General features: G+C 39.9%; 3 protein-coding genes across 3 annotated transcripts in view; all 3 read right to left on the reverse strand.

Annotated features, from left to right (window-relative positions):
* Positions 1-561, reverse strand: part of LOC126391859 (chemerin-like receptor 1) — a 4,094-nt gene extending 3,533 nt beyond the window's left edge. The window contains exon 1 of the mRNA XM_050046826.1: positions 534-561. The gene's annotated coding sequence lies outside the window, so the exon portion shown is untranslated. The remainder of the gene's footprint in view (positions 1-533) is intronic.
* A 2,300-nt stretch (positions 562-2,861) lies between these two features.
* Positions 2,862-3,995, reverse strand: LOC126391991 (chemerin-like receptor 1). Its single transcript, XM_050047070.1, has one exon. The coding sequence runs from the start codon at positions 3,993-3,995 to the stop codon at positions 2,862-2,864; it is 1,134 nt and encodes a 377-aa protein (XP_049903027.1).
* A 7,060-nt stretch (positions 3,996-11,055) lies between these two features.
* LOC126391789 (chemerin-like receptor 1) overlaps positions 11,056-14,397 on the reverse strand; it is a 4,041-nt gene continuing 699 nt past the window's right edge. The window contains exon 2 of the mRNA XM_050046727.1: positions 11,056-14,047. Coding sequence (XP_049902684.1) covers positions 12,894-14,036 — 1,143 coding nt within the window. The 5' untranslated portion in view covers positions 14,037-14,047 and the 3' untranslated portion in view covers positions 11,056-12,893. The remainder of the gene's footprint in view (positions 14,048-14,397) is intronic.

Here is a 14,397-nt window from a genome sequence, read left to right on the forward strand (position 1 = left end):
CTGAACTTACCCTGCTCCGGAGCAGGATAGCCGTTCAGAGTAAGTTACCATGGTGATCTACCCCGATAAGAACTGAACCGGCTTCGTGAGACCGAAAACCCAGGGTTAACCCTGAAGTTACCTCGCTGAGACATTAATCCTGCTTCGTGATACAGGCCCCAGGTCAATATAAATACAAATATCTAATCATGTGCTTGATGAGAAATATATTTAATTAGTATGTAGGAGACCTTGTTGATAAACTACAACTCAAGCTTGGCTTGCAGCAGCAAGCGGCTTCCTCTGGGCTGCAGAAAGATGTTTGTTCACATAGTTCTGAACTATCACGGTGTCAGATATTGATAAGTTGCTGCCTTCACTTCACCAAGTTGTCTTTGACACATGCGTAATAGTAGAATGCAATTTGATGAACAAAAGCTTTTAAATTTGACAAATTGTGTTTTCTTTTTAAAAAATCATTATGGACCCAAAACCTTGATGGATTAATCTCACATAAGAAATATCAAACTCTAAGAATAACAAAGGTTACATACCTTTCTCAAAGCTCTCCAACTGGCTAAGGATAAATATGTGGGAAAAGTAATGAAACTGAGAGATAAAAGCAGGCTAATCTGTGGGCAGTTATGTCACGTCACCACCCACATTGAGGTGGAGCCACAGGGGGCACACATAAAACTCGTTTTTCTTTCCTTTCTTTTCCTTTTGCATCTTGTGTGTACACTTACATTTAGACTATTCATGTATTTGAGTAAAAAATGTTTCTCATTTTTCAAAACAAAAATGTTTCTTTGTTGATATGAGCTTCTTAATTCACTAACAACATACAAATAGTCTACAGTCTGTCAGCATCCTGTTTTTTTTTACCATCATGCCATTGCACATGGCTATTGCTCATAAATGGAGAAATATGTTTGAGCAAGCGCAAAGAGTTTCAACAAACAGTCCTGACACCATTTTAGTATTACTCAAAAACATCAAATAATGCTGGCTTAACTTTGTATAAAGAAGCAGCTGAAGAAATAGTTAGAAAAGTTGGAAGCTTGTTGAGGATGCAAAATAAAGTGTAAGCAATGACAGGAGAAAGTTTACTTGGCAATTACATCAGACAGTTAATGTGGCATTGTGTGAAAAAAAAGCCCCCAAAAAATCATACAAAATCTAAACTCAATTTTATGTAATATATATATATCTATTTTAAGCGCAATTACAACAGGGAAACAAAATAACATCAACTTCTCAAACTAACCTTACTGCATTATGCATAATAAATGACAATCTACTTCCTTTAAAAGGAAATGTTGAAATTAACTTTGGTAATGACCTAATTAATCTGATTAAATATCACTGATACAGTTAACAAGGTCATTCATAGGGCTGAGATTATCATGTCAAAGTGAAATATATAACTGGGTATCATCAGCATATAATAATGGTTAACCACATTGTATGCCTGTATGATGGAGCCATGTGGCAGCATATATAGGTTTAATAACAAGGACCTAAAACTGAGCATTGTGGGACCCCACAGCCAATGTCAAAGTTGCCAGTTTGAGAATTATCAAGAGGAAATCATAGCTGTATCACTGTATCACTGTATCTTTTTCCCAGTGGCCACTCACTGTATTGCAAAAGGCATTTTCACCATAGACCATCATTACAAAAGAGACGTTTGTAAAATTGTTGACAGGAAACCTTAAACTGCAAACAAGGTCTGTTAGGATTCTTTCTGATATTAATTTTTGATCTATGGAGGTTTTATATTCACAAAACTTTACTTAAGCCAGGAAAAGCAAGTTAAAAATCCATGTCGTCATCACAATGTAAAGTCTATGAGCCAAGATGGAACTCACATATGAGGCCAGTGGGAGAGACGCTACGTATTCAGTGGGCCACATACCACATACAGCTAGAAACTTTTCTGGGGTATGTGCCAGGCGAGCAATTCCATAAGACTGAATAGGCGCCATCTTGAGATCTTTTATATTGGTATTATTATACATATATGCTCTAAGAAACAGGTTCATTCAAAGTTTGTTACCTATTTAAAGAGAGGGTCATAAGTAGGATGTCGTAAACTTTACAGATTGTAAAGTCCCATGAGACAAATTTGTAATATTGGGTAATATAAACAAAATTGACTTGACTCAAAGTGATGCAATAAGGAACTTTTTAATAAGCAAAACAAAAAGGGCAGATTAATAGACAGTGAACATCTGTAGAAAAACAAGGAATATTATACATTACAATTCTCTGATTATGGCATAATATGTGTTCACTGACATATCAGACATATCCACACACACACATACACACACACACACACACACACAAAAGAAAACTAACAATGTTTAAAATATCAAACCAAGCAAAGTATACAATGCTGTTTAAACACAATAATAAATAATAATAATAATTTATTAGGCTTACAGTAGCCTGTCTTTGTGTTGAATAACAATCATTACAAAAATGGCAGGCAGCAAATGAACTGCGGAGATCACTTGTGGCCATTTGTTCTGTATGATTTAAAACATTTCACTATCACCTTATCAAACAAAGGTTTAGCTCACAAAAGGCATCACAACTTAATGTACCACCAGTTTCTTCCATCAGACTGCGAGCTCTGGGTATACAGTGTAAAGGCTGTACTCTTTGCTACCAGTTAGCCAACCATACAGTAAAACTACATCAAACTAAAGTCAGGTTGAAATACTTCAATCTGAGATGTTTACAGCTCAGATTGAAGGTCCTTCTACGAACAAAACAAAATCAAAAGAAGTAATTTGATGTATACATGTACATGTGTATCAAAATTATTTGCTATGTACAGTTTCAGTATTTGTTTCGTCATGTCACGGACAGCCTTATAATGCAGTATCACAAGTTGTCATCTCTTTGCTCTGACTGGTGTGCACTGACTTTGTGTCAGTGCGAGGGCCAGAAACCTCTTCCTGAAAGGCTGTCTCCAATGCTTTTGGGATGGATTTACAGACATTATCTTTGAAATTTTGGCCCATGCACACATACAGCACAGGGTTCAAGCAACTGTTGAGAACAGCCAGGCAGGTAAATACAGGGGCCCAGATTGTGATAACACTGGATGTTTCACTTTGATGAGAAGATATGGATTGATCCATCACAATTAAAAGCATGGTGTAATAAGGAGCCCAGCACAAGAAAAAAGTGGTGATAACTGCAGCGATGATCTTAAAGGGGCGACTTGACTGGCTGGCCAGGGTGCGGTTTCTTCTGATTCGATGGATTATCACAGCATAACAGGAGACAATGACAGTGAAGGGGACAACAAATCCCAGGAGGAATTGGCTGGTGATCATGGCCTGATGACGAAACTGTCGCAGCTGATTCACAGACGGTGTTTCATAGTCATCAGAGAGGGCATAGCTATGAAAGCAGATAGTGACGCCTATATTGTTCAATGATAGAGTGTCCTTGAAGATGAAGTATGGAGTGCTGAAAATCAGAGCCAGTATCCAAACACCCAGAATCACACAATACGCCTTATGTACACTTCTGTGGTTCCGGGCCCAGACGGGCCACACAATTAACACACATCTGTCCACACTGATCACCATCAGAATGTAGACACTGGCAAACATATTTAGATAGTATAAGGCGCCGTTCAGTTTGCACATGAACTTGCCAAAAGGCCAGTGGAGGTCCAAAGCTATGGTCACCACACCCAGAGGCAGGAATGCTGTGAAGAGGAAGTCGGCCACAGCGAGGTTGAGGAGCCAAACTGTGTTAACTGTTTTCTTCATCTTGAACCCGGTCACCCAGATAACCACTCCATTCCCGAGCACACCAAGAACAAAGACCAGACTGTGAACAACGGCAATCATGGTGAGGAGAGACTGTTTCAGCTCAGCATGCTCGTCCTTAAAGTCATACTCATCGTCACTGTAATAGATGGAGCCATTGTCTCCAGATACATCTGTTGGGTTATAGTGATACGAAGGGATGGCAGTCAACTCCATCATTGTCTTTAGATCTGCAATGACACCACAAGGAAACAATGATGACAATGAAGGATTTTCCCTTTTTTTCCTCTGAACATTACCTAATGATATGATGATGCAATAGACTAGAATAGACTGAGGAAGATGCTGCTCACAAAGACATAATTCAAATTGGAAAGTTTTACATTTTCAGCAGCATCTCTATATAATCTCTCCTGTCTGAGAGTATAATTAATGTTTGTACACCAGTAATTTGTTGCTGACTCTGTCGCTCACTTAATGCACTGCAAGATGCACTCATTAACCTTAAATAAATACTGTTGTTACTGACCGTATCAGTGGGTTTTAGCAGTGGAGTTCCTCAGTGGTGACTGAGAGCACTGTTGTCAGCTCAGACATGATTACTCCTTGGTTCAGTGCCTGATAAAAAAACAACAAAATCCACAGAAACAATTATGATGTGACCATTCTGCAAATATGTGTCTGCTGGTGCTGTTACCCTTATAAACAGTGCTTGTTTAGACTTATTTTATGCCTGACTTAACTGTCTGAACTGGCATTTAAATGAAATGACTCTGAACCTTGTTTACTGTCAGTTCTCAGTCTTATTTTTTAACTTCTGAACTTATTTTGTTTCTATATCATTCTATCAAACTATTGTATCATCGCCATTGTTTTAAACAACTGCCTTGGATTAATCTTGAAAAAAAAAAAAAAGAAGTAATAACAAAGGTCACATACCATTCACAAATCTCTCCAATCCGTTAAGGATGAATCTGTAGCAGCAGCAGTCATGAAATTGACAGATTAATATAGGGTAATCTGCTGGCAGTTATGACATCACCACCCACATTGAGGCGGAGCTACAGGCAGCATGCACAGAATTTTATTTTATTTTTTCTCTTGAATTTTATTTGGTACACCGACATTTAGAATATTAATGCATACGTACAGTAGGCTACAGTACTACATGACAATCTTTGGAGCAGCGCCTGCTGTACAACAACAGTTTGCCAGTGTTGTTGGTATGCGTTGACTGTGTGAATCAACAACAACATGTAGGTTACATATTCTAATGTCCCCTCTCCTCCCCCTGCATGAAAGTCACATCAGCCTCTGTCATAACACAATCCACTTGAAGACAGGTGAACGATGATGTCTCTAGAGTGAGATTTTATCTTTTTTGGTCATATTATTAGAATCAATATTATAGTAGGCTATATGATGAACAGTCAGGACAGTTCAAGCACAAGTATTGGTACATCCTGTTCACATTTAACCTTATTTCCTCTGAAATTTCGAAAGACACCACTGCGGTTAGTCATCACTGATACGTGCTTATAGAGATAGTGCACCCAAAAATGACAATTCAGCCATTATCTACTCACCCATATGCCGACGGAGGCCCTGGTGAAGTTTTAGAGTCCTCACATCCCTTGCGGAGATCGGCTGACGGCGCCCGAGACTAACGTCCAAGAACATAAAATTGAAGCCACAAAATATCTCCAACATGCTCATACGTAGTGATCCAAGTGTCCTGGAGCCCCGACATAAAAAGTTGCACTGTTATTGCACAGGCGCCCCGTCAGAGGAGGTCAAAGGGTACAGATTACCCCGTCCCAAGGCCAAGGGGGGGCCAATGAAAAGGTACACATTTAAGTTTATTTTATTTCATCTTTCTGCCCTGGAAATGTGTGAAAAAAGTGCATATTTAATTAGACAATGGCTCATTTGCATATTTAAGGGTAACATCTCAGAAAACTTGCATCCAAATAAAATATTGGCTTAACATACATAATCAAATGTGGAAGTTTCATGATATCTATGAGTTAAAATGCTTACCCTGTTCAACTATAGAGCCTCATTTTTTTGTCAAAAAATGTATGGAACTTTACAGTAGGCCGACATATCTTTAAAGGTAATGTTCTCGAGAGGAGTTTTTCCCCTCATAATCTCCACTTCATTAGCACTTACACTCTACCTCTGACAGCGACTCATTTAGAAGCCATTTTTTTAAACATACCAGGTTGACGCTCACTTGCTGACACTCCAACAACACTGAATTTCTTTTGTTGAATGGACTTCTATATCAGGAGCTTTTTGTACATAGATAAGTTAAGAACAAGTTTATTGTCATATGCACGGTAAAAGCAGCGGTGTACACCTTACAATGAGTCCACACAAAACAATAAAAAATTAGAATTAAAGTTGGATTTAAAAAATGAAATGAGCAAAGAAAAAAAAGAGAGCAGTCAGAGAGAGTGATGGGATATTGTCCTGGATTTCACACTCCTGTAGCGTCTGACTGATAGCAGAAGTGTGATGAGACTGTGGTTGGGGTGTGCGCTATCCTTGATGGTGGTGTGGGCCCTCCTGATGACCATGGTGTCGTAAATGTCCTGAATGAATGGAAAGGCTGCTCCTGAGATGAGCTGTGCAGTTTTTATCACACGCTGGAGGGTCCCTCTGTCCTGAGCAGTGCAGTTTCCACACCAGACTGTGATTGAACACTCTCAACTGTGCATCTGTAAAAGTTGCAGAGGATATGGGTTGGCATGCCAAATTTCCTCAGCCTTCTTAAGAAGCACAGTCACTGCTGGGATTTCTTGATGATCTGTTGTGTGTTGTGAGACCAGGTGAGATCCTTCTGATGTGGGTGCCAAGGAATTCAAAGGATTTCACCCTCTCTCCCTCTGTCTCACTGATGTGTGGTGGCATGTGCTGCTCTTTCCTCCTCCTAAGATCAATAGTCATCTCCTTGGTTTTATCTGCAGTTAGGGAGGGATTATTTACCCAACACCAGGCCACCAGTTCTGCCCCCTGTCTTCTGTACAATGTTTCTATCCCACCCGTGACCAGCCCAATGACTGCGGTGTCATCTGCAAATTTTATAACGCTGGTGTTGGTCTGGGAGGCCACACAGTCACAGGTGAAGGGTGCTTATAGCAGGGGGCTCAGCACCCAGCCCTGGGGGGTCCCTGTGTTTACAGTTTTTATACCTGATGTATGGTTTCAAACTCTGACTGACTGGGGTCTGTCTGACAGGAAACTCGGCAGCAGATAGCAGCTGCTTTTGAATAGAGGGGAAGAGTACACGCTGTACTTTTACCGAGCATGATGTGCCTGATAGAGGTCACATGAACGTGTCTCTTTACTGGATGTGCTGCTATCTTGTGGTTTCAAGCACTCGCTTTTTGGGCTGCCCTTTGACTGAAAGGTCAGCACACCCTTGTTCACTCTAGTAAAAAAAAAACATGTTTGCTCAAATTTTTTGTAAAATTAAAGGTGAGGTACTGCTGTGTTTTAAATTTTATTGGCTTATGTGTTTAGGCAGCATTGCAGCAAAGGAAGAGAGCAGGGCATGGTACATGAGGGAGAATGCTTCTGCATATATGAAGATGTGTGAGGTAATTTCACATATCATTTAACATGATCCAAAGAAAAATAGTTCACAATAAGCAGGGCTCATTGATTTTTTTGTGTTTTTGCATGAAGCCAATAAATCCTGAAGATAACGTCATCGAGGAAATGGTGACTGGAATCCTTTTAGTCATTGAAGGAACCTCTTCTGACTTCTTTCAACTAAGTCACCCTCTTGATTAAGGAAAGGATTGTCATATGTCACTTGGGTGGTGTACCTTTTGTGAACTGGATGGGTCTGCAGTATATGCTGAACCTTGACTTAAATGTGTTGAGGACAAAATAGCAAAACAATACTTTGTTTAAAATACACTGAAAAGAGACTGGTTTACAAGTACTGATTTTCTGAGCTTATTCCTGATTCTTTTAATTCATTTTGGCGAATAATTGTAAATGTTTTTACCTATTGGGATTATTTAAATGTATTTTAACACACTTAGAAATGTATTGTGCATTTTAGGAAACTAGTTAAACTTAATTCATACTTTTATGTGTATAAAGTACACTAAAAGTTATTATTAAGTAGTACGTAAGTTTTGCCACAAACTCGTCTTGCAATGTTGCCAACACATAGGCAAAAAATACATCAAGACATGTGGAATGATCGGGAATGGATTGCTAGGACTGCTTTCAGAGACCTGCCTCGCTGTTTTTATGAAAAAACTGTGTAAAAAATCCCATTAAAAGTAAGTGAGATCATCGAGAAAACAACGTGAGAGGAGCTAAAGTCACTCCTCTCTTGGGCCACACCAAAAATGATTAAAAGGTTGAACTGCTCAAAAATCAAGGATCTAATCAGGAATTAAGTGTTTAACATTTTCTCTTCATATATAAAGAGAGTAAAATTAGAATTACAATTAAAAAATAAGTAATCATAAATACTATTTCACTGAAAACATTAACAAATCCAACTTAAATGTTACCCAACTGAGTTTATAAGAATAACGGAACATAAAAACTACTGATAATTACTGTCTCTGGCATCACACGAGTGATGATTTACACACTTCCTGTCTACTGTCTGGAATGCATTTAATACTGCAAACAGTGCTACGAATCTGTTTGCACCATTAAAGGCTGCAAATCATTCACAGTGAGCTGCAGGTTTTTTTTCTCCCTCTGATGTTTTCTGTCTTGATCTGAGAAGCAGCTGATGTGTAAAACAGCTCTCTCTACTGGCCAAGTATTGTTAGTTATTTATATCAGATGAGCTGTGTATGTGATAGACACACACGTCCCTCTTTATATACAAGAGAGGGAGATTTCAGGCACAGTTTAGGGAAGTTATGTGGTGATAATGAATGTACTTTATGAGTAGAAAACAAGTCCAAATATTATTTCAGTAATGAAAATAATGGCAACAAGTAGAACAGGCAGAGGAACTAAAGACAGAGCAGTACACATCCAGAGGCAGAAGACAAGGACGAAGCTGGACATGGCTGCTGATAGTTGAAGCTGGCGTGGTGAATCTGAGACACAAAACAAAGTGTGAATTGAGGTCCCAAAAAAGCACAATAAGACAAGGTGTCCAAAAACTTAGAAGTCGGCCTTGACGTCTGTACCACAGAGGAGACTGAATGATATGGCAGAGTCTGGATGTCTGAGCCGGAGGTTTCATACTGCAGTGGCTTGATTGTTGATGAGTTCAGGTGTGCAGGTTCAGCAGCTGCTGGCACTCAGGAGGACTGGCAGGAGGAGGAAACCAGGAGGCCACGCCCAGCAAACACACAGAGACAGACTGAAAACAAATATGAGACAGGAAACACAAAGGAGAGGCAAAGCCAAAACCCTGACAAAAAGTGGACGTTTTTCCAAATATTACTGGAGTTTTAAAGCTGGGGCGGACAGAAATCTAGAAAAGCAAAAACCAAAACACAAGCAAACAGAATAACCAGAATTTCTAAACACCCTCCGCCTGCAGCTCACCTCCCTCCCCTCTCTGTCCTTAGTCCCTCACACCAGACAACAATGGACATATGCAGGTGCTTCTTACAGTAACCCAGTGTTTCCCATACATTGATTCATTTCATCTTATTTCATTGTAGAGCTGTGCACAGGGCATTCACTCAGCCCCTCCAGCCCCGCTTCCTCTCTGTCTCTGTTTATCAGGCCACAAATGAGACAAGAAAAAGCAAGCTAGCCGCCCCACAGTCTCTCCGCCTTGCTCCCCGTTACTGTGAACTGCTTCCCCAGGAGAAGAGCAGACGGCAGCTCCGAAGACAGACCTTCGGTCTGTTGCTGTTGCGGCTCAAATTCGGCCAACACAAAAGCCCCAGCACACGGTGTCACAGCAACCAGGTGGCCGACAGTAAAGCCGGGCCTAACCTGTTGGCTGATCGGGGTGTCCGGGCTGTTTGGTCCACTGGAGCTGTGGTTTGCGCTGGCTGGATTTGTGTTGCTGTAGTTGCTGACTGGGGTTCATTCTCCAGAGCTGCCCTCTTACCTCCCAGCAAGGTGGGTCTGTAGTGATGGGAAATGAGGCAGAGGACACACTATGATTTGAGGCTCTCGCTAACATCTGCTACATAAACATGAACTCAGCGCTGCAGCTATGAGCTTTTGGCTGCCGTTAACAGTAGGCTAAACTATCAGCAACATGAAATGCTTAAGCAATATTGACATGTCTTTTTGTTCTGCTTACTGTCAGACTGTCTTTTAGACTTTTTGATAAATCTGTCTTACTTTTTCTAGGTTGCCTTGCAGTGTAAGCAGGTGCTGCCAATGCTGAAATAGCAACTTTTTCTGCAGGATTCTGCATCATTGGATCAAGCTTTCACCATCTAAAGGGACGTGCACGCGCCTCTGCATTTGTAGAATAGCCAATTTAAATGCCACGTCTTTAAAATGATCTGTGTTCGACCAAAGACTCCTGTGATAGGCAAGATTTTCTAAAGCCTGAAAACAAAGCCAAGAGGAGGTGTATTCATTACGGCCTTGAATAAAACATTCCCACAGCTCCCCCACAGTAGAAGTTGACTGTTCTTCAGAGTATTGTTCCACAAATGTCTTAAAGATCCTATCAAACAACTTAAAGCTGACAGTGACTCACACCATTAGAATTACATTGTGAGACGATACAGAGGGGTCTAAACATTTTATGTTTTCTTCATATATAAAGAGTGTAAACGTTTTAAATATAAACCCAACTGAATTTATAAGAATAATATGATATAATGTTAAAGCTACTGATAATTACTGACTCTGGCACTAAAAGCCTATTCAAAATATTTATACATAATCACAAATGATTTACACACTTCCTGTCTACTGTCTGGAATGCATTTAATACTGCAAACAGTGCTACAAATCTGTTTGCACTATTTATGGCTACAAATCATTCACAGTGAGCTGCAGGTTTTTTTTCTCCCTCTGAAGTTTCTGTCTCGATCTGAGAAGCAGCTGATGTGTAAAACAGCTCTCTCTGCTGGCCAAGTCTGTATTTACTACTTGTTAGCTACGTGTAACACCAGATGAGCTGTGTATGTGTCCGTCTTTCTGTATATACTGTATATATACAAGAGAGGGAGATTCCAGGCACAGTTTTTTTGTGAAAGTATGTGGTGATTATGAAATGTGCATCACGAGTGGGAAAAAAAGTCCAAAAATGATTTGAATAAGGAAGTTATGGTAACGGCAAGAACCACAATAACAGTCAGCACCATCATAATATCATCATTTATTGACTCTGGCTAGAAAAAAAGATCGAAACAATCACATCATTTACATTGTTTACATAAGAATAAAGCTTTTATAGAGAGTTTCATTTTATATCACAATATATCACATACACCAAAGTCATACAGGACATGGAATAACTGTGCCATTTGTCTCTACTTATAGAGTTTATCGATAACTGACTGATCTTTTAATTATTTTTCGAGCATAAGTGACAAATATTTACAGATTCTAGCTTCTAAAATGTAAATGTTTGGTGTGTTTTTTTTTAACAGTAAACTGAGTATCTTTGGTTTTTGTTTCCATTCCTCAGCCAAAACAAGACACTTTGTCACCTTGGGCATTTGTAAAGTTGTGTAAAGTATTTTTTTAAATAGAACATGTGCCCAATTGAGTGAAAATTGAAAAGGAAGCTGGAAGATTAATCAACAAACAAATGAACACACAAGCAAAAAACTGTAGAAACATGATTAAAATTAAAATTCTCTGATTATGGCACAGCATTATGCGTGTACTCATAAAAACAAACAAACAACAGCAATCACAAACGAAGCCAAGTATACAATGCAGCTTTACACATAATAATCTTATCGTCACTATAAAGGTATGTATTAGGCTTACATTAGCCTGCCCTTTTGCTGAATAACAAATGTAAAAAGCTCATGTATACCAAAGCATGCAGTTGACTTGTAGCAGTATAAAGACAGATAAATTAGTTTCTACGGTGTAACCTCATGACAGGCGGCATAAGAAAAAAGATTACAGGGTGATTTCAGACAAAATGAGGTGGTAGGTGGATGGTGTAACTGCTCACTTCACTTTTTCTTCGTATGTACCCAAAGATGGCCTTTGTGGTCACTGTCATGTGCCCGGGTTTGTCATGTACAGACATAATGGGATCAGTGGTTGGGTTGAATTAAGCCTGTTCGTGCAGTGGTTCAGTGATACTATTTCACACTGTAAAGTCTTTATCATTACTCTTCAGTATGTTAGTTTACAGCCTTTAATATTCTATGGCAAGAAAGGCAAACTAGCTTTATTACTAAGTTATTTAGGGAATGTGCCGGCCTCTTTAACTGTTAATATAGTCTACAATCACAGGCTGGTAACAACTAAGACTTGTTTAGGTGTTTTTTTCTTTGCTGTCCCATACAGGTGGGGATGTACTGTAGTAATCAACATTTGTCATGAAAGCTTTAAATTCCTTTTGCCAACCAAATCTTTATCTATTTCTGTTGCTTGTGTTGCACATGATTGGTTTCTCCTGTCAAAAAAACATGGCACACATCCACTAGGTGTAGTATGTTACAGACTGAAGGTCCTGCTTTGAGTAAAAGTGCAGTCAAAAACAGGACTGTGAAGTGGAGAGGCATCACTGTTACTCATAATATAAGTGTAGCCACTGGCTCTACAGGTTATTCATTATGGGTGAATTTGTCTGCATGTGTGTATTTATGTTTTTCTCTACTGTTTTTCTCCTTGTGAAGCACAACATTGATAAGCCCATTATAATGAATGAGAACGTTTCACCTTTCCTGGTTCCAAAATGCTTTATCCCACAAATACGTCACAAATGGATCTACAGATTATTGTGTATTATCACCATCTGTCTGCTCTACCAGATTGTAATTACTATCGCTGAAGTTGTCATCATTAAAAACTCATATCAGTCAAATGGTAACAGTTGAAAAGTTTCAGTTTCAGACAATGTATACAGATCATCGTGAGGATTCCTGAATAAAAAACAATGAAAGCTATTTGTTATATACAGTTACATTTGCTATGTACAGTTACAGTATGTGTTTAATCAAGTCATAGATGACCTTATACCTCGGCATCAGAAACAGACTTTTCTTTGCTCCGACTGGTGACCATTGAGTTTGTGTAGGTATAAGAGCGAGAAACCTCCTCCTGGAAGGCAGTCTCCAAAACATTCAGGATAGATTTGCGGACTTTATCCTTGAAATCTTGTCCCATGAAGACATACAGCAGTGGGTTCAGGCAACTGTTGAGAAAGGCCAGGCTGGTTGCAATGGGGACTCCGATAGTAGTGACATGGTCTAATGTTTCGCTTGCATGATTAGCCATGTGATTTACCAGCTCAATTAAAGCCATGATGTGATAAGGAGCCCAGCACAGGAAAAAAGTGGTGATAACTGCAGCGATGATCTTAAAGGGGCGACTTGACTGGCTGGCCAGGGTGCGGTTTCTTCTGAGACGATGGATTATCACAGCATAGCAGGAGACAATGACAGTGAAGGGGACAACAAATCCCAGGAGGAAGCGGGTGATGGTCATGGCCTGATGACGAAACTGTCGCAGCTGATTCACAGATGGCGTTTCATAATCATCAGAAAAGGCAAAGTTGTTGAAGCAGTTGATGATGTCGTCATTGTTATACGATGGTCCTGTATCCCTGAAGATGAAGTATGGAGCGCTGAGAATCAGAGCCAGTATCCAAACACCCAGACTCACACCGGACGCCTTCTGCACACTTCGGTGGTTCTGGGCCCAGACGGGCCACACCACAGACACATATCTGTCCACACTGATCACCACCAGAATGTAGACACTGGCAAACATGTTCAGGAAGCTTATAGTGCTGTTCAGTTTGCACATGAATCTGCCGAAAGGCCAGTGAAAATCCAAAGCTGTGTAGGTCACACTCAGGGGCAGGAATGCCGTGAAGAGGAAGTCGGCCACAGCAAGGTTGAGGAACCAAACTGTGTTAACTGTTTTCTTCATCTTGAACCCGGTCACCCAAATAACCACTCCATTCCCGAGCACACCAAGAACAAAGGCCAGGCAGTAAACAATGAGAGACATGATGTTGAGAGACTGTCTCAGCTCAGCATGCTCATCCTTATAGTCATACTCATCGTCGTCCTCATACAAGGAGCCATTTCTTCCAGTGGCATCTGTTGCATTGATGTGGTAGAAAGGGGTAGCGGTCATTAGATCCATCATTGTCTTGAGAGCTACAATAAAAAAAAAAAAAAAAATTATCTTTTTACATTTAACCTAGAGGTCAATAGCACTCCTTAATGATGCATGAGATTAATGATTTCCTAAATCACTTTCATTAAAGTCCACTCTTGAAAACCGTCCCCAACTACTGCTTCAGAGACAATCACAGCTACTCAACAAGACCCAACTCAACAGATGTTATTCTTTTTAGATCCATAAGTTCAATGGGCAAAAAATATCTTTCATATATGGCTGCAATTGAATGGAAATAAAGTCATATCTCTAAAACTGATTGAAGCACAGACAAATTGGAAATTGTATGTGCCAAACCGTGCACCCCCCCCCCCCCCCCCCCCCCCCC

The sequence above is a fragment of the Epinephelus moara genome, chromosome 6, assembly GCF_006386435.1.
Source record: "Epinephelus moara isolate mb chromosome 6, YSFRI_EMoa_1.0, whole genome shotgun sequence".
Lineage (NCBI taxonomy): Eukaryota > Metazoa > Chordata > Actinopteri > Perciformes > Serranidae > Epinephelus > Epinephelus moara.

Bases quoted from the DNA above. Each gene is read 5' to 3' on its own strand.
- LOC126391991 (XM_050047070.1), bottom strand. From the start codon at position 3,995: ATGATGGAGTTGACTGCCATCCCTTCGTATCACTATAACCCAACAGAT.